Source organism: Drosophila hydei, unplaced genomic scaffold (genome assembly GCF_003285905.1).
Source record: "Drosophila hydei strain 15085-1641.00,03,60 unplaced genomic scaffold, DhydRS2 tig00000232-arrow-arrow-pilon, whole genome shotgun sequence".
Lineage (NCBI taxonomy): Eukaryota > Metazoa > Arthropoda > Insecta > Diptera > Drosophilidae > Drosophila > Drosophila hydei.
The window spans coordinates 1,907,473-1,932,501 of record NW_022045690.1 but is presented as its reverse complement, the minus strand read 5'-3'; the positions used below and the strand labels follow the sequence as shown (position 1 = coordinate 1,932,501).

Below are 25,029 nucleotides of genomic sequence, written 5' to 3'. Positions count from 1 at the left end.
TGGGTACACAGATTGTGTTTATGCAGGGTGTGGCCGTTGGTTAGCAATTTGTACGATTTTTAAAATAAACCTAGGTATAGATAAATAATTATACATAAATTTTTATAGCTGTAATTTTTAGTATCATAAAAGTAAAAAGGGTTTTCTAATATTAAAAGTTCATCAAACTCTTAAAATATGTACATATGTATGCATATATAATATACATTTAAGTTTTTTATATTTCGTTAATATATGTGCATATATATACATTTATTTTCACCTATGCAATATTTTCAAAAGATTATTGTAGTGATTAATTAGTTTCTTTAAGACAATTAAATTTGTTCCTTATGCGACTGACTTAGTTGCACTTCGAACTTATAAGCAACGCGCCAACCTTAGTTTAGGGGGTTACGCAAACCTGTCATATGCAGAGGATCTTGCCTCTTCACCGCAACCCTGTGCTGTGTGTGTTGCTGCTGAGCAATTTCACAATTTTTCTCTCAGCGCGTCTGGCAACCCAGGCAGCACATCAACTCAATTATCCGACCGCTTGCTCGCTCGCTCCCTCTTATATATGCTCACAAACATACGAACGGATGTATGCATGTATGTACATGTTTATATACCGTATGAGCATGCGTGTGTGTATTTGTGTGCCAGAGTGGCCTGCCTGCCCTGCTGCTTGTTTAGCGCCCGCTTATTTTGTGAGTTGGCAGCACAAACAAGTCGCAGCGCGCTGTTCAGTTGTTTTTTTACCGTCAAACTTACGCTACTGCTACAACTCTGCTGCTCTCTGTTCGTTCGTTCGCTTGCTTTCTATTTGATTTCGTTTTTGTGTTATTAACAAACTGCTACTGTGTGTGTGTGTACGTGATTATTTCGAAAATATTCTAATGAAAATGCTCGTTAACAACAAAAACTGCAGATTTAAAGAGAAAGAGCTCTGCGGCAACGGTTTTAACAACAACAACAACATAAAGACTGTAAGATTTGAAAAGAGGCTGCAAACGAGTTTTGTTTGTGTTCGCAAAGCGCGCGCATAATCTGATTTTCCATCAAGGTGAAACTGCAACTGGCATTGACTGCATACAATTTCCCATAATTTTACACGAGCTCAGAACAAAATACTAGCACAAAGTGAAAGAATTATAAGCAGCGAAAGACGGTAAAAATTGGCGGCGGTTTCCAATACAAAAATCAAAATACCAACAAAAAAAATAGAAAGAAGAAGGCAAGCTGCCACACACAGGCACAGAACAACCAACGTAAATACTATAAAAACGCACACACACGTATGCATGCTTGTCGTCCAGCGTAGACAAACAAAGAAGCAGACAGTAGTGTGCTCGTTCACACACACTTTGTTTGCAGTTTACGTGGGAGCGAGACGGCAACGATAGTAGTCAATATTGGGAGTGCGAGTGCCAAATGTCACATGAAATTACAACACTGCTGTGAAAGACGAAGGCAACAACAACAACAAAAACAACAACAGTAGCAGTAGCACTAAGCTATCAAGAAGAAGCAGCAACATAAACAAAACCAAAACAAGTACAAAACGGGCACCGGCTGCGACCAGCCCCAACTTTCCTTCCCCCTTTCCTTTAAATGCAAAAATGCTGCCCAGCATGCAGACAACAACAACAAACAGACTTCCAATGGAAACAGAACAGGATGTTGCCCATGTGGAGTATGATGTTATAAATTACTATACAGATGCGAGTCCAAATGTGAATCCCGACACAGCAACAGCAGCAGTGGCTTCAATGTCTGAACAGCGCTGCTCCCGAGCGAGCAACAATAACAACACAATGCTTGATGTTGTTGTTCACTCAAGATCAGCGTGCGACAATTTCAAACATGAGGATCCACTGGCCACGCCCATAACAGAAACTACGAATAACAGCAGCAGTTGCTCTGCAGCGACACCGATGCGCACCAAAGGTAGCGGTAATGTCAACAGCAGGCAACGAAGCAAAGAGAGAACTGCCGCCAGTTCCACACCTACATTGGGCGTCAATATGCGTGTGACCGGTCAGTGCAGCCAGGGCGGTCGCAAATATATGGAGGATCAATTCTCTGTGGCATATCAAGAGTCTCCGCTAACACACGAGCTAGAATACGCATTCTTTGGCATCTATGACGGCCACGGCGGTACCGAGGCAGCACTTTATGCCAAGGAGCATCTCATGCTGGAGATTGTGAAGCAGAAGCTATTCTGGTCCGATAACGATGAGGATGTGCTGCGTGCGATACGTGAAGGTTACATTGGTACACACTTTGCCATGTGGCGAGAGCAAGGTGAGTGAGCGAGTCAACTATATATGTGCTAGCTATAATAATAATCGCTTATCGATTGGCCGAGTGGAATATTCCATAGGCTTGCCATCTGATTGCAATGTGACATATGCTGGCAACCCCGCTGCGTGTGCCTTTTATAATCATACGTTAAGGCGAGACAGCAATACATGCAAAAGCAGATATCAGAGCAGCAAGTGTGCACAATTGGAAAGGTTTTCGTTAAAATTATTGTTGCTTTGACGTCACAAACATGAAAAGAGATTAAGATTATCAATTTAAACTGAAAATAAAAGCAAAACTATTATCTTAACGGTTGGAAATTGTAGTAAATGTCAAATTAGAAATGTGTATGTGTAAAGTTAGATAAAATACGATTGCTCGACTTATCGATATATTGTTATCGTTGACAGCAATTTGAATTCCAATTTATTATTTTTGTTTTTACTTATAGAAAAGTGGCCACGTACAGCTAATGGACATCTTAGCACCGCCGGCACCACAGCGACGGTCGCCTTTATGCGCCGTGAAAAGATTTACATTGGACATGTCGGCGATTCGGGCATTGTGCTCGGCTATCAGAATCCGGGTGAGCGCCGCTGGCGCGCCAAACAATTGACAACGGATCACAAGCCCGAATCACAGGCAGAGAAGGCGCGCATTCAGCGCTCCGGCGGCCAGGTGGCCATCAAGTCAGGTGTGCCGCGAGTCGTTTGGAATCGTCCGCGCGATCCAATGCATCGTGGACCCATCAAGCGACGCACCCTCGTCGATGATATACCCTTTCTGGCTGTGGCACGTTCGCTGGGCGATCTATGGAGCTACAATTCGCGCTGCAAGGAATTTGTCGTTAGCCCCGATCCGGATGTTAAAGTGGTCAAAATTGATCCCAATACGTTCAGGTGTGTCTCTAGAAATTGATATTGTGCGAGTATAGTTTAGTGTAGTCCATTGCTATGTTTACAAATATAGCTCAACTAACAATGTTGAACAACACTGAAAAAAGCGTCTTGCTGCTACTAAAGTTAGTGTTGTTTTCCAACACTCAATTTGAATATGGATCAACATAGTTCGTTTGGCAACCTCAGCTGAAATTAATTAGCTTTAATTAAAGCTAGATTTAAACGTTATTGACCAACACTAAATATGTATATGCGTTAACCAACATTGACAAATTATCTTAGCACTTACCAACACTTGAAATATTTAAAAATATCTTTAACTAATGTTGAAATTTGCCGTTTAGATGTCTCATCTTCGGCACGGATGGCCTTTGGAACGTTGTTAACCCGCAGGAGGCAGTGGACTCGGTGCAGGAGAAACATCTCATTGGCGAGTGTCTGCACGAGCAGGACGTAATGAATCCTAGCAAGGCGCTGGTCGACAAGGCCCTCAAGACCTGGGCCAACAAAAAGATGCGCGCGGACAACACGTCCGTTGTAACTGTGATACTGACGCCCGCATCTGCTGCAGCAACAACGGCAGCGGCGCCAACGAATACGGCCGAGCTGGAACCAATGGATGCGGAGAACAAATATCCTGGCAGCTTGGCAGCTCAATTGGAGGAGCAGGAGGAACTCGACTTGGAGCTGTGCGGCCACATTGAGGAGCAGGAATACTTCCATGACACGCCCTACAGTGCCTTGGCCAAGCGGCACTTGCCGCCGGAGCCGTATCGCAATTTTGACTATTACATTGAGGAGGAGTTGCTGGAGGAGGTGGTCGAGGAGGAGCAGGAAGAGGAAGACGACGAGGAGCAAGAGCAAGAGCCAGAGCCAGAGCCAGAGCCAGAGCAAGAAGTCGACGAGGATGTAGTGCAGCATAGCAAATATTGGCGCAAATCCCTGCAGCAATCGATCTCCAGCTGGCAGCAAACAACTTCTTTAATACGTCATCGCCGCCAAGAGGTGGACGAGGATTTGTTGAGAGAGATTCTGCAGCCGCAGCAGGAACACGATCAGGAGCTATATGGCAACAGCAACAGCAACAGCAACAGCAAAAGCAACAGCAACAACAGCAACAGCAGCTGTGAGATGGAGCTGGAGCATAGCTACGATAGCTACGTTAGCAACACATCCGTCAATGCCAGCAGCACGGAGTACAGCTTTGCCGAGTCTTACAACACATTGCTCAATGAACAGCAGCAGCAGCAGGAACAGCATCAACCAGCGGATCAGCAACAGCAGCAACAGCAACAACAACAACAGCAACAGCATAATCAACAGCAGCAGCAGCAACAAAGCAGCATGCAGGAGATATTGCAGGAGCAGCAGCGCTACCAGCAACAGGAGGGCTATTCGCTGACACAGCTGGAGACGCGACGCGAGCAACAGCAGCAGCAGCAGCAACAACAACAACAACAACAACAGCAGCAGCAGCAGCAGGAGGCGGCGGTGAGTGCACATAGCAACAGGTGGCAGCAACAGCAGCAGACGCAACAGCAACACGAAGCGAGCTATGTGGAGCAGCCAGCGGAGCTGCTAGCGCTTAATGCGCTGCTGCAGCAGGAGCGCGATGAGGAGCAGCAGGTGGCATTGGAGCGCGAGCAGCAGCAGCAACAGCAGCAGCAGCAGCAACAGCAACTGTTGCTTGTTGAGGCCAGCTCTAGTTCCAATTCCAACTGCAGTTCCTCCAGTTGTTCCTCGTTCGCCTATGCATCGCCTTGGCGTGAACCGAACTTGGCCACGTTGCAGGACAACGAAGTGAGCTCCACGCTGCCAGCCACGCCCACGCCGACGCCCACGACTGTAAGCGAGAAGGAGGCGAATGTTGTGGTCGTGGCTGCAAGTGAGCAACAGCTACCCGCTGTCGCACAGCAGCAACAATTGCCGCCGGCAACACAACAGCAGCAACAGTTGGCAGCAGTGCAGCCGCGCATACGCCGACCTCTGCGTCGCTATCGCAACGTGCCCAATGAGAATCATCAACATTTGCAAACGCGTCGTCGACAGCTGTTCAAGCACAGCAAAAGCAAATCATTTATTGCCGCCAGCGCAACAGCAATTGTTGCCTACAACACCAGCAATAGCAGTAGCAACAACAACAACAACAACAACAACAGTAATAGCAACAGCAACAGCGAAGCATTGCCAAGCGGCAGTAGCAGCAGCAGCACCAGCATAAGCAGCGGCAGCAGCAGCAACGTTAACAGCAGCAGCAGCAACAGCAGTGTCAGCATTAAGAGTAACATTAGCAGCAATAGCAACAGCAGCAGCGGCGGCGGCGGAGGCGGAGGCGGAGGAGGAGGTGGCGGTGTGAACATTAGTCACAGCAGTCGACGTCGCAGCGTCAACAGCGGCAGCAGCGTCATGATGACGCGTCGCAGTCACAGCCTCAGCCTGGCCGGCGGCGCTGTTAGCAAGCGGCAGCTGCGCAGCACCATCTGCCAGCTGAGTAGCCTGGACATGACAAAGCGAACGCTGCGCAGCAGCAACAGCAGTAGCAGCAATAGCAACAGCAACAATAATAGCAACAGCAACAGGCAAACTAACAACAAATCCAGTCACACTTTCAACAAGCCGGCAACGCCAACAACAGCAACAACAACAGCCGCAACAGGAGCGAGCGCAGCGTCAGGCGGCAGCTCGCGACGTATGCGTCGCAGCAATGAGGAGCGCGAGCAGCGGCGCAGTCAGCGACGCAGCACGCTAAGCGCCAGTCAGGTGGGCAGCGGCAGCAGCATCAGCATCAACGCTGGCAGCGGCAGCAGTCAGTTTAGCAAGCCGACGCGACTGCAGTCCTGCAACGGTGGCATTGCAGCGCGGCCGCCACCGTCGCCAAAGAAGTTGAATGCAGTCGTGCCGACGCTTGCGATTGGCACGCGCGCCTACACGGCGGCGCTGGCGGCGGCAGCAGCTGATCTGACCAAACGTTGGTCGCTGCGCAGCAGCAGCAGCAGCAGCACTAGCAGCGCCAGAAGCCTTAACAGCAACAGTCTGAACAATAACAGTGCGATGGCAACGCTAGTAACAGCCATCAGCTGTTACAGTGCGCGTAACCGGACAGCCGTTGCAGCAGCAGCGGCAGCAGCAACAACAACGGCGAGACGGCGAAATCAATGTTAGGTTGAGTTAACAGTGGAGTAAGAGAGGGAAGAACAAAATGGCAGTGTGAGTGGTGCTGCCAACGCGTTTCAAAATTTCAAGTACAAATGCTATTAAAGAAAAGGGAAACCTAATTAATTAGTTAGACGAAGTGACAAAGTGAATGTAATTGGTTAATTGGATGTTATTTTGTAACAAAACAAAATTGTAGGTGCACATACGCAATCGTGCGTTGTACATAACAAAACAAAAAGAGAAACAGAACAAAAAGAAAAAGTAGAAAAAAATCACTAAAATCTACATATACAGATATAAACACACACAAGTTTATTTAAGCCTAAAAATTAATAATAAAAAATTTAATTGTAATAAGCGATTAGCATACATACATATAAATAGATATATATCTTTTTTTTTATTATTTTTTTTTTTCTAATTTTGCATTAAGACAAGTTAAATTTCGATCATCGTCAAACAAAGCTTTAACCGTTTGAACAATTTTTAATGCGAACATATTTTTTTTTCTTTTCATTAATCAAATTAAGTTGTCAAGAGTATTTATTTAAATAGGCTAGAAAGATGCTTATAATTATAAAAAAAAGAAAGGAAAAAACATTCATATGATTTCTTACATTAATTTATGTGTAGCCTAAGTTTATATTTGTAGTAAAATATAAATATGTTTCTCGTCTACTTTTTTTTTGTCAGATTAAGCTTAAAGAAATAAAACATTAATATAGCGTACATAAAATTTTTCTATATTAATTTAATGTAATTGTTACAAAGAAATGCAAATGCAACCAAATTAAATAAAAAGAAATATTATTTTGTATTACAAATAAACAATATTTTTACAAAATTGCTATTGAAGCTTTTCGCGTGTGTGATTTGATTAACCGTTAATTGAGCTCAAAGTGATAAATAGAGCTGCCAAACACACACACACACTCACGCTCGTAGGCAACGCAGTGGCAACTCTAAGCGAAAGATATGCTCAATTAATCGATATCGATAATGAGCTGAAATGCTTATTGGTCGCTCAGAGGTTACGACTGCAGTCCTTTAAAGTAAACTCAGCAATGTATTAGCTCATAACTAATATCTGTCTGTCTCTGTCTAACAATCCACTGTATTTGCCATGCGTGCCAGCAAGCACGAGCATTCAAATGCATTAATCGCGCCAAACTCAAAACTGAAACTTCTCTGCTCTGCTGTCAAACAGGCAGCTCTGTGAACGTGTGTGTGTGTGTAAGTGAGTGAGGAGTGTGTTTGTGCGTGCGTATGTATGGGTGCGCTTGAGTGGCAAGGAAGGAATCGAAATCGTGTGCAAGCCATGCAAAGCCGAAACGAAATCAGCAGCAGCAGCAGCAACAGCAATAGCGACTGCGACTGCGACGCAGCAACAAGAATTCTGGCCATTTGCCGACTACAGTTAAACGCGTTCGCTTCATTCTGCTGCGCGCTTGCCGCCCTTCGAGCGTACGTACGTACAAAATTATATATATATATATTATTTTTTTTTTGGTTATTTTGTTTTGCGCATATGAATTTGTTTGTCTAACAGCGAGCAGCATGTGACGACACACGTTCCCGTTCCCGTTCCCGTTGTTGTTTTTTGTTTTGTTTTTGTTAATAACAGACTGAAGTAAGCAAATCCGAAACGAAGCAAAATATATTAAAAATTGAGTGTGTTTGTTTGTGTGTGCTAGTATTTGTTGCAGAGTGTAAACAAAACGTTGCGCTGCGCGTGTTTTCTGGTATAGTGCGTGTGAGGTTAGAAGCAAAGTCTAGCTCAAAATCTGTGCAATATGCTCGGAGCGTATATTAAAATTGACAGCTGTATATGCGTGTGCACGCACACACACACACACACACAAACAGGCAAGCATGCAGCAAAAGGAACGGTTGATGTCTTTTTTTTCGTATGTTGCGCTAAGCGTGAGTTATGCCAGTCTCAAGACTTTGCATTGCTGCCAAATCCAATTGGAGTTGTATTTTTTTTATTTGTGTATTCTACATATATTTATGTGTTTGTGTCTTGCCGCGCCAAACTGTCTGTCTGTCAGTTTGTCTTCGTGCGCGCGTGTGTGTGTGTTGTGTGAGTGTATTTTCCACCCCAGCAGCGTTTCGAAACGCGGCCACAGCTCGGCTCCCGGCTCGCAGTTTTGTGCGCAGCTTCCCTTGAGCCGGATTCCCAGTTCTTATTGTTCCTTACTTTCTTCTTCTTCTTCATCGTGTTGTTGTTGTTGGGTTTTCAACCCCCCTGACAGCGTCTTAAAACGTGTTTCAAAATGGGTGGCTCACAGCTGTATGGTTTTGTGGGCTTTGCTGCCGCTGCTATGGCTTGCTGTTGCCATTGTGGCGCATTATCCTTGGCGTGCGCGTTTTCGCCGTTAGTTATGACATCAACACACGCTTTAGCATTGGGCCATACTCACACTCACACACGCATACACATTGACAGAGGTACTTATACGCATACACTTATGCAAGTTACGTTGCGAGCTTTGTCCTTTGCCCAAAGCTTGCGCTGGCCTGCCCTCGGCTTCGGCTTTGCTTGATTCGTGCTTACAGCCGCCGAGCCGAACAGCATTGCCGTTACTTTGTGTTGTTTTTTTTATTGTTGCTTTTGCTTTGCAGTTAGCTTAGTTTGCTGCCTGCCAGCGCGCCATTACAGTCTTTGTTGTTGTTGTTGTTTTCGTTTCTGGCTTTGTTTTTGTTTGTCGTTTGTGTTGTGGCTGCAATCATCTTGCAGTTGACGCTGAGAATTAATTGTTATCGATTTTTTTAGTGACATGCTGTCCTAAGCTATCGGCTTAGTATTATATAATTTCATATGCACATACATACCATATTATCTATAAGCATATGCATGTATGCGTGCACCACATACATACAATGTATGTCTGCATATTTCTTGCTATATTCTAATTTTATTTCATTTCAACTTTGGCTTTTGTGGCACAATTCGAGCAGCCATCCCCCCTATGCAATCATATTTACTCACTCACACTCCTTTAGCTGCGCCCCCTCTCTACCTGTCTCCCTCTCTCTCTCTCTAACGCACCTTGTCTTGATCATTTACCCAATGTGCAGCGCACATTTGAAGGGAAAACTTTTTATGTTTTTGACGCTTTAGCCTAAAAATATCGTCAAACAATTTTGAGTTGGACTCGCAGCTGTTTTCGTCTTCGGGTGGAAATCCGAAACTTCTGAGTTCAAAAAAAGATTTTTTAATGCTTAATTTATGCCCAATTTTTGGCTTGTTACCTTTTTCCAAAAAGCTGTGCGCCTAATGCTGTGCTTTAAGCTTGCAACAGTTGGTTGAAATTGCTCGGAATGATAAGTTTTCCTTTTTTTTATACTTGAAAAACTCGTAAACTATTAAAATAGAAAATATTTGGAATATTTCAAATTTAATTTATTGTATTCGATGTTAAAACACTTTGCATATTTAGTAAAATACTTGATTTTTTTAGTTAGCTTCAAAAGTTGAGCCTATCTATTAAGTTTTCACGTTTGTCTCGTATGCCTAAAATCATTTATCTCAGGAACTAGGAGCTCAGCAACTATGCGAGCTATACAGCTAGAAACTATGGGAATATAAGAGCTATAGACTGCCAATCTAGTGCTTAGATCGCTGCTATCTGAGTATCTATAGATAATATCTCATAAGATCTATAGCTCCTGAGTTTCGGTAAAGAAATGCAAAAAGCTCGCAAGCCGTGCAAAGCCGGGTAACAAATTCTTCGCCCCTCTCCTCCAATGCAGTTCAGGAAATCTTTTCCTCTTTCCCTCCCTTCTCCAGATATGTCTCTATCTAACGCTGTTTTCCTCCCGATCGATCTAACGCCAAAGATTTCCCAATCGCGCGTTTTATTTATACCGAGTCGCACATGAAATTTTACACTGAAGCTATGTCTAATCCAACTAAACTGCTTGATGCTATAATTAAATCGCTCGTCATCTTTAAGTTTAGAACACAAATTTGTGTATTTACCAAATGCTACAACATCGGCCATCTCTGTCTAACGCTCTTGGCCCTATATCTCATTTTATGGGCAGCCCCATGGCGTGTACTCAAAGCTTCTTTCCGTTTATTTTTGGCTTGGCCATATTTATAGCGCTCATTTCAGTGCACTCGCTCGCTTGCGCTTCCTCTCGCTCTCTCGCTCGCCCGCTCTCGCGCTCTCTCGCTCTCTCGCTCTCTTGCTCTCATTTTCGGTCACATTGGGCTCGGCTCTAATGGCTGTCCTAGGTGCATGGAACGGAGCTAAGTTCAATTACCTTTAAATGGTTTATACAAACAGACACGAGATGGGCAACTGATATCAAACGGCGCATGCACCCCACACACACACGCGCACACACACACGCACACACACACGCAGGCGCACAGATTAGGCAGACGTGCGCCTGATCCCAGTTCTCAGTAGCCAGTTGTCAGCTCGCAGTTTGCCTCTTGCCTAAGGCCGAGGTGAGGCAACTCAGCAGCAGCAACAACAACAACCGACAACAACAACAACCGACAACAACTCAAGTTGCTGCCAAAAATAAATTTGAACTCAAATCGCGGCGCAGTCGAGGAAAAACCAAGAGTGCCAAGAAAAACCAACGCAATGATTTCTTCTTCTTCTTGCTGTTCTTCTTCTAGTTCTGGTTCTGGTTCTGGTTCTGGTTCTTCGTCTTTTTTGCTCTCCTACTCAAGAGCCAGGCAAAAGCAAAGCACAAACGAACCGAGCCTATATATATACATATATATACATAGTTCCACTTTTATCTATACATAGCTAGATGTATATACCTAGTGTATCTATGCCTGCAACATGACCCCGCCCCCGGATGAGGCGCGCTTCAAGTGCAGACGCTCTTGCCACTTGGTGCAGAGTTCTGTTGTTGTTGCGGCGTTTCGGACAGGGTGGCGCGTCGGCTCGCTGCGAAGCCATCCCCAAGTCCAGGGGCCCCTTCATGACGCAACGTCCACGGACGTGACGGCCTCATTAGTTTCGAGTTTCCCGAAAAGAAATGAAATAAGCAAAAACAATAACAAAAAAGCCAAAAATCAAAAACAAAGAGAGCAGGAAAATTGTGGAAAATCGTGCGCAGCGGAAAGCTTAAACTCTAGCTATGAAGCATTATATATATATGCATAAAATATATAGAAACACACACACACACATATATATATATATTTATATATATATATACAAATACACATCAAGCGATCTTTCTCGGTTGGCCCCGATCTCATCTCACATCTTGTTTCGCGTCTCACGTCTGGCCGCCGCCTTGTCTCATCCGTGTCTATTTATAAAGTCGAAATAATTCAGAGAGTATCCAAGTTGGACCATGCATAAAGTACAGTTGTGTGCTTACGTTCTAATTGATGCAAGCGAAACAAGTTGAACCACCGATCGAGATGTACTATATAACGATCTCTCTCTATATATATCTCTCTCTATATATATATATGCAAGTCCTGTTCCAGAACTGATATATTCAAGGATGGGCATGCTCTATATATACCATTGATTTGTTATCTTGCGTGTATATAGCTTATAGATCCTAAGAAGTCAATCTTGAATCCTCTAAAATGCACAGAGAATTAAGCCATAGTCAAACGACTTTAGTCAACAGAAGCCTTCTCATAATCAGCATGCATTGGGTTGGATGCAAAGCCTATGTTTATGTTCCGGTTCTTTATAAGCCATTGATAACTCATACATTAGATGGAGCAGGCAGTTTTTGTGCTTTAAACTGTAAATCTGTAGACCTGACATGAGTCAATCTGACTGTCAATCAGTGAGGCTGTAAGCCAGCCTTTTGGTAGTTAAACCTTATACGCAGTCAGCAATTGAGTCAGTTTGTCAATCAGCTATGCTGTAAGTCACTCGATTTGTCGTTCAAGTCTAGAAGTAGTCATTCAGTCAGTTCATATGTCAATCAATCAATCTATCTTTGAGCTAAGTCTGTCTTCATTCAGTCAGGCAGTCAATTTATAAGCTTGTGCTTCAATCAATCTCTTGATTAAGTCAGTCAGTCAGTTAGTCAGTCTATTTAGCAGTTAGTCAATCAGTCGTCTCTTCAATCAATTACTTAGACAAGCTCTCAATCAGTTGGTCAGTTAAATACTTGATCAGTCAATCAGCGAGTCGCTCAATCTGTTGCCAATCAGTCATTCAATTAACCATCTCTAAATCAGTCAATCTATGAGTGAGTCGGTCAGTCAGTCAGTCAGTCAGTCAGTTTGTCAATCTATCAATCAAATAGTCTGTCAATGTGTCAGTTGCTTGTTCAGCCAATCAGTCAGTCAGTCAGTCAATCATTCAACAATTAATTATACAGTTCAATCAGCCGGTCAATCAAATTGTTACTTAAAAACAACGCAGTAATAATATCAATCAGTCAGTCCATTAGTCAGCCCGTCAATCAAATGCTTCATCAATCATCAGTCATTCAATCAATCATTCAGTTAGACTTTCAGTCAGAAATTAGTTTTCAGTCAGTCAATCAAATTGTTACAAACAAGTTAAGACTGAGATCAGGGACTCGCAGTATTCCCAAATTTCCATATCTATATCTGAATCGGAAAAGTTAATGATCAAGCCTTATATACTACACACATATATAGCCATATATATATTTATATCGTGCCCGATTAGCTTGAATGCAAATTTTCAGTTAATTTTGTGTAATGGCAATGGAATGTGCACACAATGTGAAACTTGGCCAAAATGTTTAGGTTAATTTTTCCTTCTATTGTGCATAAATACGAAACGTTTTTCCGACTGACTTTTCTTTTTTTTCTTTATTTATTTTTTTTTTTGTGGGCCATGAAGCTGCGCTCTCTCTCTCTCTCTTGGCTACTCACTCTCTTGCTGCCTCCGCTGTACTTATGTACACCTACACACACACACAGACACACATGTGTGTGCGCGCACACTTTGAACTTTTATTTGGAAAATCGCCAACCCCACACGGCGCTTTTGTTGGACGATCAGCTAGAGACCCCAATAGAACGGACGGACGTGGCACCAAACTGGGGGCCTGGGCTGGCTGAGGGGGTGTTAGGTTTAAGGTGGATCTGTTTGATGCAAGAATGAAAGAGGGAGAGAGTGGAGCGAGGTGTTGGGGTTGGGGAGGGGGGGGGGGGGGTGTGGCAAGCGGGTGGCAAAGTGAAGCAGCCACAATCACGGCCACAGCCAGAGATAGAGGCACAGCTAGTGGCACAGCCGGCGCAGCGGCAGAGAATGCGCTGCCGGCTGCTGCTGTTGCTCAGCTCGCAACAGCGCCAACAACAGGCTGCGATGGCTGCTCGGCCGCTCGTGGCGCTCGGGCCGCGGCCAATTCGAGTTGGTTGCCTGAATTCAGTTTTCAGTATTCGATTGGACTGCGACTGTGACTATTTCATCGCGCCGAGAACCGAAATCCCGACAAACGGATCCAAAATTAAAAACAAAACACATCAAGACGGAAAGAGAGGAGAGAGCGAGAGCGAGAGAGAGCGAGAGCGGGAGCACAAGAACAAGGGAGAGAGACGGTAAAACGCTTTCGTTCGCGCTTTGCGCTTTTCCTGCTTTCCGTGTGTTTGTGTGCATGTGTCTGTGTGTGTGTGTGCTGCTGCTTTTTTTTGTTATTGTTGTTGATTTTCACTTGCACAGCGCATACTACAATATAATTTGTTCGCTTCTGGCTAAGCGTATGACCGTCCGCTGCCTGCTGAGTGGGCGGGGCTGGCGAGGTCTGCGGTCTTAAATGGCTTCGATGTCTCTTTGCAGACTCACTTTGGCTGCAGCAAGATCACATATTTCGAGTCCAGACTTGGCTCATATAATCATATAATATGATCTCATTATGTCTTCAGGGCACAAGTGTGTCCAGCCTCAGACATCACGTTCGATAACATGCGCCATCTGCGCGAGCTTTTGTATATCTCTAAGATCTGAGATCAATCACAGTAGATTTCCAGCAAATTATTATATAAATATATATAAATAATATATATAATAGCATATTGAAGCTTGCATTAGACATATTTTTCGTTCAAGTTACGCTTAAGCCCGAGTGCGGCTTCTTTAAACACCTGCGGCTAAATCAACTTCACCTTAGCATCATCATTAGGCCTTAAATATGCTTCAATTTGAAGGTACTTCGAGCAGCGCTGCTTGTCTTAAGGCTCAGACACTTGTCGTACTTCATTTAGAGATCAAACTAAAGTCTACTTTCGCGCAGCGGAGTAAAAAAAAGAGTTTAACCAGTTTAGTCTGGGTATCTAGCAGTCAGTCAGCGTCTGATCTTGGCAGAGTTGGCAGCGAGCTGAAGAGGCGAGTCTTAATGTAGAAGCCTGACTGCATTGAGCACTCGCATTAGCTGTAGCTCGAGACTCCAGCAGCGCATCCAAAGCTTGGTTAGGGTATCTTATAGTCAGGCATTGCTCGAGTGCAGCTGCTGTTAAATGTTTTATTGGCTCACGCCGCGCTTGTGCTTCAGCTAGACAGCTGTATATATAGCTAGCTATATGCCGATATATACATATATATATATATATATATATATATATATATTTATATATATATTTATATATATATTTATGTAGGCATTTACCGTTATAGATGTACATAAAGAGCTGTTTGAAGCTTTGCTTAGGTACTGCTTTATGAAAGCTCTGCGCAAGCTTGGCTTGAGCTGCCTCTGCAGAAAGAGCGAGGAAGCAAGAGAGCCAGTGAGAGAGAGACAGAGAGTAAGCGAGAGAGAGAGAGAGAAAAGCGCTTAAGCAACCCTTTTGTGAAGCTTTTTCAAGCGAAGTGAACAGGTTCAACACCTGCGCCCCTTTTTGATATGACTCATGGCTGTTAAAGCAGCCAGTTCAGGCTGTGTGTGTGTATTTGGGGTGCTTCAAATTGAATTGCAGCGTATTGTTGTTGCTGTTGGAGTGCTACGCGCCATATTATAATGCGACAGTAACCATGGAGCCGCAAGCTCACCTTTAAGGCGATAAGATAAAGCTGCCGCTAACAGAGATTAGATATTAGCCGCCTATTGGGTTCCAGCCAAACAGCCAAAGCATGAGTTGGCCGTCGCGTCGCCTCGCGTCGCTGAAGCCAGTCACATTATCTCCAAGACTGGCAAGCAGTAAAATAGAGCGAAGCGCCGAGGTTTGAGACACGTTTCGTGAAGTGATTTATATATTCAGTTTTCTAGTTTTCAGTTCTTCTAAATAAAATCCGTAAAGTTTTTATTTATTATATTTTTATTTGTATTTTTTTTTTTTGCAATTTCATTTTCATTCAGAAGCTGCGACGTCACGATTTTCATTTTTCGTACACAGCTGTGCGTGTGTGTGTGTATCTGTTGTGATGTTTACGTATGGACGTGATTTCATGCTAACAAATTCGATTCTATGTATTTTTAATTTTAGTCCAAGGTTTGAAACAACAACTGCCGCCAACTATAAACGTAATCAAAGCAACAAAGAAGCGCACGACGCAAAAACAAAGTCTTCAACTGAGAGCGAGGAACGCAGCGAAGGAGAGAGCGAGACGAGCGTCGTTAACAAAGCGAGTGAGAGAGGGCGAGAGGGAGAGGGAGAGAGAGAGAGTCTGATCGAGGTACATACTTACGCCGTGCACACATAGAGGAGACACAGGCAGGCGAGCTGGCAGCTGTAGCTTGGCCAATACGAAAAAATTACGCATACGCAGTGTGAAGCGCAATCGCAGCCAAGAAGAGCAAAACAAAAACAAGACACAAAACACACAAACAGAACGAACAGCAAATACAAGAGAAAAGATTAATAATCAAATAAACTGATCGGCACTGACTCAGCCCAATTGTGTGTGCAGCGCCCAACCCGCCCATCAATGCCGTTGGCCAGCGAAATTGTGAACGATCAAAGATAGTTTGCGGCAGTAATTGAAACGTTTGTCAAGTGTCTGGAGCAACTGCAACTTCTTAGCACAACAACAACTGCAACAGCAGCAGCAGCAGCAGCAGCAACAACAACAGCCAACGAGAGCGTATCGCTGCCTCAGAGCCACCGTGCAGGCAGCATTGCATTGGTGGTGCAACTATTCAAACTGTAGCCGGCCCGAAACTCAGGTGAGTTCAGCTCTGCGATTACCTGCCCAATACTCTAGCCTAAAACCAAGTGTAGCCTATTTATTGTAGAGTTGCTTGTGCCTTGGCAACCTTGGCTAGAGCTGTCCGAGTCAGCCCACTTGGCTTGCTTACGGTAAACAGCTTTGTTACCTGTGCACACCTGCGCTTTGAACTGAGCGTTGTGCGCTAGAGCCTGAAGAGCTAAGGAAGCTTTTAGCTCGACATTAGAGGAAGTCAGAGAGAGAGAGAGAGAGAGAGAGAGCGGGAGGTAAAAGGAAGTCACAGTTATATGAGTCTCTGAGTCAGAGAGAGAGAGCGAGAGGGAAGCAGCTTGCAGTTGAAATAAATTTGCCAATTTAACTTATAATTCATAAAAACTCTACATTATCGCTGCTTGCTGGCTCGATACTGGAGCAGCTCATCGTACGCACGCACATGCACACATACATACGCACATATATATATGTATAGGGAGCAACACTCGTGACCAAGGCCCTGTCAGTCGCTAGTTTCGGCCAGTCTTATCAAAGAGCCAACAAACAGTTAGAACTTAAAACTTGCTCAACCCACAGGCCGGGAACAAATGAATAGTGTGACTTGTCTGTCGACTAGAGATGGCTGTTGCAGTCGTGACACGAGTGACACGCTGAGCATATATACTAGAGAGGAGTGTTCACAAAAATAGTAGTGCGGCACCATAACCAAATGAAAACGCGTCTCAAGTAAAAAGATATCCTATTTTAATTTATAATTGAATGCAAAGAAGAAGAATGCAAATTACGAATAAATTACGTTCAGAATTCATTTGTTTCTGAAACCTATGCAGCCAGACTTCAGTATAGTGCACATATATTGTGTATAACTGTTCGATATTTTGACCTAGATATAGAAGAAGTAAGAATTAACTCCATTGCAAAAATTGCGCATACGCAACGATGGCCATGGCTAGAAGCCACATATGCATTATATCTGTGGAAAATAAATGATATGTGTTCTATATAGCATGATCGATATCTATATCTAGCCAGACACATGTTATAAATGAGATTGTCTAATACATTTAAGGAGAATCATACATAAGGAAAACCCCAAAGCATTGCTGTAGCTTGATAGCGTCTATATATATATAAACATATATATTTATGTATATATATATATGTAGTTAAAGACAGTATTGTGCTCATATATGATATCATATAGTCACGCGGCCATTACCAATATCAGAGCTCTACAAATAGAATCAAGCGAGTGTTTGGGCAACAGTCAGAGTAGCAGCAGCAGCAGCAGCAGCAGCAGCAGCAGCAGCAGAACAAAAAAAATATATATATATGTATGCCCCAAAACCCAGCACTTGGGCTCGCTTTTATCAGCGGCTTATCAGTAAATAATTCCACCTGTTGTGCTGGCGAGGCGTTCCAGGGAGGGGCAGGGGTGGGCGGGCGCTTTGGCTATTGAAGGGTTACGGGCGGGCGGCGAACAGTAATGGACACAGTTTACGGTATGAAGGGGCGCTGTTTAGCAACGTGTGTCTAGTTGAGTGTGCGTGTGTGTGTGTATGTGTATATGTGTGTGTATGTGTATATGTGTGTAAAGTGCAGATAAATTCAGTCAGGTGTCGCTTTGAGGCTTGTGCCTTTAGTACGAGCGAGCAAAGCAGCGCTTACTATATAGACAGACATGCATGTCTATATGCTCACACACACATATACAGAGATATGCACACACACACACGCATACATTTGTATCTTTTGTGAGCCGCTGCTTGCAGCTTTTTACATATGTACGTAGACTTGAGTATCGTGCTTGAAGTAAAAATTTTGCTGCTGTTTGCATTGCTCAGCAGAAAGCCGTTGCCTGGCCCATTGTCAATGGATTTCATAGATAGCGCGCACCAAGGCACACACACAGCACACACACACACATATATGCACACATAGAATCATTGACTGCGATTCAGTTGGGTTTCTTTTTAATCTTATCTTAAGACTTGAGTCGACATCGCCATACCAATGCTGACGCTTTGTAATGCACCCAAGCACACACGCACACGCACACACACACACACACACGCACACACACACACACACACGCACACACACACACACGCACACTTGCTTTCAATTTACGATAACTTTCATCAGATCTCTTCTTCTTGTTGTGCTAGGGGTAGCAGCAAAATATCAATGATTTGGGCTTTTGATCCTGGGCAAGCAAACTTGAAGTACAGTTAAAGCTCTCCATTTAAAGTTAACTGTGTAAGCTTAAACTTCATTGAGAATGAGCTAAACAGAAGTTGTTGGGATCGTAATGTAACGTAACTGCATTAGCCGCCATATATTATAGTTACGATCATATAGTGTCAGGCTTACATGTTGCACGTAACGCTCCATATACTACCACATTCAGGGGTTATGCAGAGCTTACGTTTATGTCTGGGCTCACATATGCTGCAATTATTCTCATGAAATATGTGCATATGTAGCACATATATAGTACATAGTTGAGTACACAAGTAGGTATGTATGTGTGCATACCCTGTATGCATCATATATGTACATACAGCTTAGATACATATGAGGGTTATGGCAATTGCTTTCAACTGTAAGATAAACATGTAAAGCATAGCTATATATATATATATATATATATATATATATATATATATGTATATATATATATATATATATATGTATATATATATATATATATATATATATGTATGTATGTATGTATGTGCATGCATTGCAGTATTATTAGTGCAGGGTATTTTGTATTTCATTCCATGTCCATTTGTTTCATCTCTGTTTACATCCGCGCTTCTGTTATTATTCGGGCTATTTTAGCTGCAGCGAGAGCGACCCACGTCAGTCTTCAGTTGCTCTTCGTTTTGAGCTTCGTTCGGTTTTCGGTCTGCCGTAACGTCTCTGCTGGCGTCGCTGTCGCTGTCAACCCTTACTTTGTTGCTGCTGCGCTTAAAACATTTCACTTATGTTCTAGGCGTATAGCCGAGGGGCGCGCGTGGGCGGATGTTATAACACCAACTTGACGTTGGAGTTGCATTCACTTAGAATTCTACACGTGTGAGTGTAAATATATATACACATACATAAAAAACATATACATACACACATATATAAATGTGTATATATGCATTGCATTTATTTATAAACTGAGCTCATTGTTTGCCCCACACGCGGCTTTGACTCGCTCTCAGCAAGCACGCTTCTGTGTGTGTGTTTGAGTGTCTCAGTCTGAGTCTCCTGTGCTGGCAAGCGCGGCCTCTTTAACAGTTATATTACGCTGCGCTCTCTTCTTGCTCTCTCCTTCTGTCTTCCTTTCTCACTCACACGCAGCCTACAGTTGTGTGCTCTCCCACTCACTCATGCGCGCGTCGTCGTCGTCGTCGCCGTCGTTGTCGTTGCGGGGTTGTTGTTGTAAACTCGGTTTCAAGCTTTAATTACGTCTCATACACACACACACACACAGGCGCACAAAGCTGCGAGGGCAAACAGACGGACTCATTCAGCCTCAGCCGCAGCTGTGTAGATGTGTGTGTGTGTTCATATGTACGTTTTATGCGGGGCCGTCAGGGGGCGCTGCGACGCAGTTGTTGAATTGTTGTTGCGCGGTATTCCTATTTTTGTTTGCCCGTCAGTTGACGTCGCCCTTGTTGTTGCTGCTGCTTTAGTTCTTGCTGTTGTTGTTGCCCAACGGTACTTCTGAGCGCCAGCTATTATTTGCTCGAATTCAGTCAAGCTTTGTGCTTCGTTGGTGCTGCTCGCGAAGTTGTCGCGTTGTCGTTGTCGTCGTCGCCATCGTCGTCGTCATCGTCCCGTTGTTGCACCCAAAAAAAAAAAAAGAAATATTCAAACCATCCCAGTCGAGCCAACCACCCAACGAAAGTCGGTTGCTGGCGTTTTTATTTTGTTGTGCTCGTTGCGCCTATTCCTCGTTCGGTTCTTTCGTTGACTGTGTGTGTCTGTGTGTGTGTGTGTGCGAGTGTGGGTGTCTCTCTGTGTGTGTGCGTGTGTTTTTGCCGGCTTTGGCGCGGCCTTAAAACGTGAGTATTATTGAATACGCGCGCTCTCACGCGCTCCCTCTTACTCGATGATTATATATGTGCGTGTGTATGTGTGTGTGTGTGTGTGAGTGAGTTGGCGCCCTAATCTCCAATTTGAGATTAGATATAAAGTTGCCTTACATTATTGTTTTAGTCTGGGCCTGCATTCTGTATTCTATATAGACACATAGATACATATATATATATAATTATAGATACAAGCTTTAAAAGCTCAGCTTGTGCAGCTTAAAGCTTTAAGTTAAGCTTAAAGTCTTCGTGGTTTTAACCCCTGCACTTATTGTAAAACATTACAAATCGATAAAAAACAAAAGCTTTTGCGCTTATCAATGCTAGAAAGGAAAGAATAAAAATGAAATGAAATGAAATGAAATAAAATCAATCATAAGCACAACTTACTCAGTGCCTGAACTGACCAAAAAATAAGAAGAAGAAAACACAGTCATGAAGGATTTCGTGGAAATTCTTAGTGAACGGTTTTTGGTTTATGCCGGGTCTAGCTGCTGCCTGGCCTAGTCGCTAGCTGCGTCGCCAGCTTATCACACACAGACACAGACACAGTCTGGGCCAGGCCATCTACACACACACACACACACGCCCCTACCATATCGTGTTATCAATAATCGTATTGTACATATGCTCAGATGGATGTGTGCGAAAGAGTTAAGCGTTCGTTTTCATTTTATTCTCTTCAATTGTTTTTCCCCTCATGTTTATTTTCATTTATTAATTAAAGAATGGCGCATCTAATAGTTAGGTGAATTGATTGGATAGCGTGACGTGCAGAGGGCCGAGCTCTGCTCCCAGCATTAGCCCAAGTTGAAATTTCTTATTTCCCAAAATAGAAAACTTATCCCACAAATTATCTAAGCAATTTATTGAATTCTTAGCTAAGATAGTCTAAGCGGTAAACGTTGTGACTAGATAAGCTCGAGGAGAGGGAGAGTGAGAGAGAGTGAGAGTGAGAGTGAGAGTGAGAGTGAGAGTGAGAGTGAGAGTGAGAGTGAGAGTGAGAGTGAGAGTGAGAGTGAGAGTGAGAGTGAGAGTGAGAGTGAGAGTGAGAGTGAGAGTGAGAGTGAGAGTGAGAGTGAGAGTGAGAGTGAGAGTGAGAGTGAGAGTGAGAGTGAGAGTGAGAGTGAGAGTGAGAGTGAGTAGAATGCTTATCACCCCTCTTGCGCGCTCTCTCTCTCTCTCTCTCTCTCTCTCTCTCTCTCTATCTCTATCTCTATCTCTATCTCTATCTCTATCTCTATCTCTATCTCTATCTCTATCTCTATCTCTATCTCTATCTCTATCTCTATCTCTATCTCTATCCCTCTCCCTCTCCCTCTCCCTCTCCCTCTCCCTCTCTTCCCATTAAAACCTTTCTCTGCGATTTTCATGACTTCTCATTAAATTACTTCTAATTAGTTGTAGCTTAGGTTGCTTTTAAGACGCCTCGATCTGTCCTTTATAACTGTACTTAACTCTAAAATACTTGCCTCTTTGCGATCAGCTTCAAGACGTCTTGCAAACGGTTGAAAATGGAAAAGACTCCCCGGTATACGCAGCGGGAGCGTAACATGGTGCTCGGCTATGCGGCCCAGTACAAGGATGTTATTGAGAACAAGCGCACAGACGCCGAGTCCAATCGGAAGAAGGACGAGGTCTGGCTGCAGATAGCCAAGGAGTTCAACTCGAAGGTCTATCACCAGCGCAGCGCCAAGCAGCTGCGACAGCTCTACAAGAACATGAAGCTGCTGCTCAAGAAGGATCTGTGCGGCGAGGACAAGGGCAATCGCTCGTTCATGGACCTGCTCAACACGCTCTCCCAACAGGACTCGGTCGCCCAATACATATCCGAGCAGACCGACGGTGCTGGCAGCCAAGCGACCGGCAATGGACGTCACTTGGCCGATGACTTTGAAGATTCTAAGGTATACAGATATGTAAAGTTTAGTTAAGTTCGCGTTGTCCAACACTTACTCGCGTTTACCAACACTACGAAGTTCATTCCCAACCAATTGGCTTTAGTTCGGTCTACTAATCCGCGCTTAATCTCTGGACTCGACACACCTGAATGCAGCTCATTTTATTCGTTTTCCAACACTGCAAAAAGCTTTCCCAAGGAGCTTTTTAGTTGCCAAACTCAAACCGGGAATGGCTTTAGTTAATAGTCTTAGAGTTACGTATTTATTCAATTAGCGTTTTACAACACTGCAACTTGGTATTTTTTCTCTCTTGCCCGGCAGCAGCTGCCCATGTACGAGGGCATGGACACGGATGTCATTCTGATCAAATCGGAGACAATTAGCGACAATGAACAGACAGAGAATGGCATGGACTGCATGGACGATGATGACGATGACGACTGCCCCAGCACCAAGGTGCCGGAAGTGTGTCTCGAGGAGGATGACGATGAGCTGTTCGCGGCGGATCTGCGTCAGCTAAATCACGGCTGCTTTCCCCGCATGAACGGCACGCATTTGGCCAATGGCAGCAGCAGCAACAACAACAACAACAACAACAACAATAACAACAACAACAGCAACGATCCAGTGCCACGTGCCTCTAGCTCACCAGTGTGCTCCACCAAGACCTCCGTCTCATCCACCGGCAGCTACATGTCCGCCGGGTTGCCCAAGGCCGAGATCACGCTCTCAACTGTGGGCAACATACGCGTCGGCGCCTTTGCCAGCATAAGCAAGGCGCTGCAGAATGTCTCCAACAACAGCAACGGCAGCAGCAACAACAACAACAACAGCATTAGCTGCAACAACAACAACAATGATAACAACAGTAACAACAACAACAGCAGCAGCAATGGCTTGGAGCTAACAGCGGAACAGATCCAGCAGCATTTGCTGCTCAATGGCCTGGGCCTGTCCGCCGTACAGCATCCGCCGGCGCAATCGCTGCAGGCGGCCATCAATGCGAGCACCAGCGGCGTGGGCAGCGGCACCGGCAGCAGCAGCACGCGGCATACAACGCAAACGTTGCAATTGCCGCGTCTGGCGCGCGGCCACACGGCGAGCAGCGCGGTGCGAGGGGCCGAGACGCCAGCAGTTGCTGCCGCCGCCGCCGCTGCCGCTGCTGCCGTTTGCGCCGCCAACAACAACAACAACAACGTGAACGTTGCCGGCGGTGTTCAGCTGCTGCTCAACGGGCATCAGAGCCGCGACAAGGTGCATGCGCAGCAGCCGGGCGGCGGCCTCAGCGTTGCTGCCGGCAGCTTCAATGGCTACAATGGACTCGGCGTGAGCAGCATCAATGCGATCAATTGTGCCGCAGCGAACAGCAGCAACAGCAACAATCTGAACAACAGTGTCGGCAGCAACGGCAGCAGTCACAATCACAACAACAGCAGCAGCAACAACAACAACCTGAACCACCTGAATAACAGCAGCAGCAGCGGCTCGCGGGGTCAGCACAATGAGTACATGATGTCGCTGGCCGTGGAGGAGCGCAAGCGGAAGATCGAGCTGCTGAATGCTCAGATCGAGTACTGGCAGACGCTGACCAAGAAGCTGGACTCACAGTCCGGCCACTATCCGAATCCGGCGTGCCTCTGCCACTTTCCGGGCAACAGTGTCATTGGGGCCAGCGTGGCCGTCAGCGCCGGCAGCGCAGCCGCAGCGAGCGCGCTGCAAACGCAGTCGAGCAGCAGCTAGTCCGAAGCGGATGGCGGCGGCGGCGATGATGATGATGGAGACGGCGATGGCGACGATGATGATGATGATGATATTGGCAATGCTGCTGCTGATGATGATGATGATGACGATTTGAATGATATTGGGCTGCTGCAAAGCGATCTCGACGACGAATCTGCCGATCTGGCTGGAACGCTCGAGAATCGCAGCAGCAACAGCAACAGCAACAGCAGCGACATCATATCCATTGTGGACATAGACGATGAGGAGGATGGAGACGATGATGTGGTGGAGCTGCAGGTGGAATTGCAGCAGGAAAAGCTTAGCATAACGGACCTAACGCTGCACGAAGAGGAGGAGTATGACTCACAGGATGCCTTGGTCAAGGACGTGGGCATTGTGGGCGGCGTATCGCCCACATCGTCGCCACTGCCGACACCGCCAACACCGCTGCCACCGCCACCGCCGCCACCAACGTCGCTATCGTCACAGCCGCCAGCGAAGCGCATCAAACGTCACATTGCAGTGCTGCCACCAGCAGCCGCCTCAGCGCTGCTGCTGCAACTGGCGCAGCAGCAGCAACAGTTGCCATCTGCGTGAGAGCTATTAGCTAGTCTAGAGACAGGTTCTTAACTTTTCCAGTTGAGGCCCGGTTCACAAACGTCGCCCCTCGCCCCTCGCCCCCTTTAATTCATTTGCCATTTTATGTTAACAACCAAATTACCAACTAATATACAATCTATTATTATTATTATTATTATTATTATTATTACTATTATGACTATTATTATTACTATTACGTTAACCTATGCTTAATTGTACAACTATTTATTTATGCCTAATTTTGTGTGCCAAACAATCGAAAACGAGAACATGCGAACGACTGAGTGCATGGCCG

General features: G+C 44.9%; 2 protein-coding genes across 11 annotated transcripts; both read left to right on the top strand.

Moving 5' to 3' along the window:
- The first annotated feature begins 723 nt into the window (after window positions 1-723).
- On the top strand, window positions 724-6,617 carry LOC111601838 (putative mediator of RNA polymerase II transcription subunit 26). Its single transcript, XM_030223535.1, has 4 exons — window positions 724-2,286; window positions 2,738-3,185; window positions 3,530-5,321; window positions 5,448-6,617. Exons 1-4 carry the CDS (start codon window positions 1,602-1,604, stop codon window positions 6,345-6,347), a joined length of 3,825 nt encoding a protein of 1,274 aa, XP_030079395.1. The 5' UTR covers window positions 724-1,601; the 3' UTR covers window positions 6,348-6,617.
- A 1,033-nt stretch (window positions 6,618-7,650) lies between these two features.
- Window positions 7,651-24,203, top strand: LOC111601834 (serine/threonine-protein kinase phg2). Of its 10 annotated transcripts, none has more exons than XM_030223517.1 (4): window positions 7,651-7,805; window positions 15,745-16,424; window positions 21,998-22,418; window positions 22,734-24,203. In XM_030223517.1, the coding sequence occupies exons 3-4, from the start codon at window positions 22,026-22,028 to the stop codon at window positions 24,150-24,152; spliced, it is 1,812 nt and encodes a 603-aa protein (XP_030079377.1). In that variant the 5' UTR covers window positions 7,651-7,805; window positions 15,745-16,424; window positions 21,998-22,025; the 3' UTR covers window positions 24,153-24,203. The 10 variants fall into 10 exon arrangements, with proteins under 10 accessions (XP_030079377.1, XP_023174431.2, XP_023174432.2 ...); XM_023318663.2 differs by having other exon boundaries at window positions 7,651-7,809; XM_023318664.2 differs by having other exon boundaries at window positions 7,652-7,809; window positions 22,737-24,203.
- The last annotated feature ends 826 nt before the right edge of the window (window positions 24,204-25,029 follow it).

Bases quoted from the DNA above. Each gene is read 5' to 3' on its own strand.
- LOC111601838 (XM_030223535.1), top strand. From the start codon at position 1,602: ATGCTGCCCAGCATGCAGACAACAACAACAAACAGACTTCCAATGGAA. The intron at 2,287-2,737 runs GTGAGTGAGCGA...TTTTACTTATAG, and splicing joins TGCCATGTGGCGAGAGCAAG to AAAAGTGGCCACGTACAGCT. The intron at 3,186-3,529 runs GTGTGTCTCTAG...TTTGCCGTTTAG, and splicing joins ATTGATCCCAATACGTTCAG to ATGTCTCATCTTCGGCACGG.
- LOC111601834 (XM_030223517.1), top strand. From the start codon at position 22,026: ATGGAAAAGACTCCCCGGTATACGCAGCGGGAGCGTAACATGGTGCTC. The intron at 22,419-22,733 runs GTATACAGATAT...CTTGCCCGGCAG, and splicing joins ATGACTTTGAAGATTCTAAG to CAGCTGCCCATGTACGAGGG.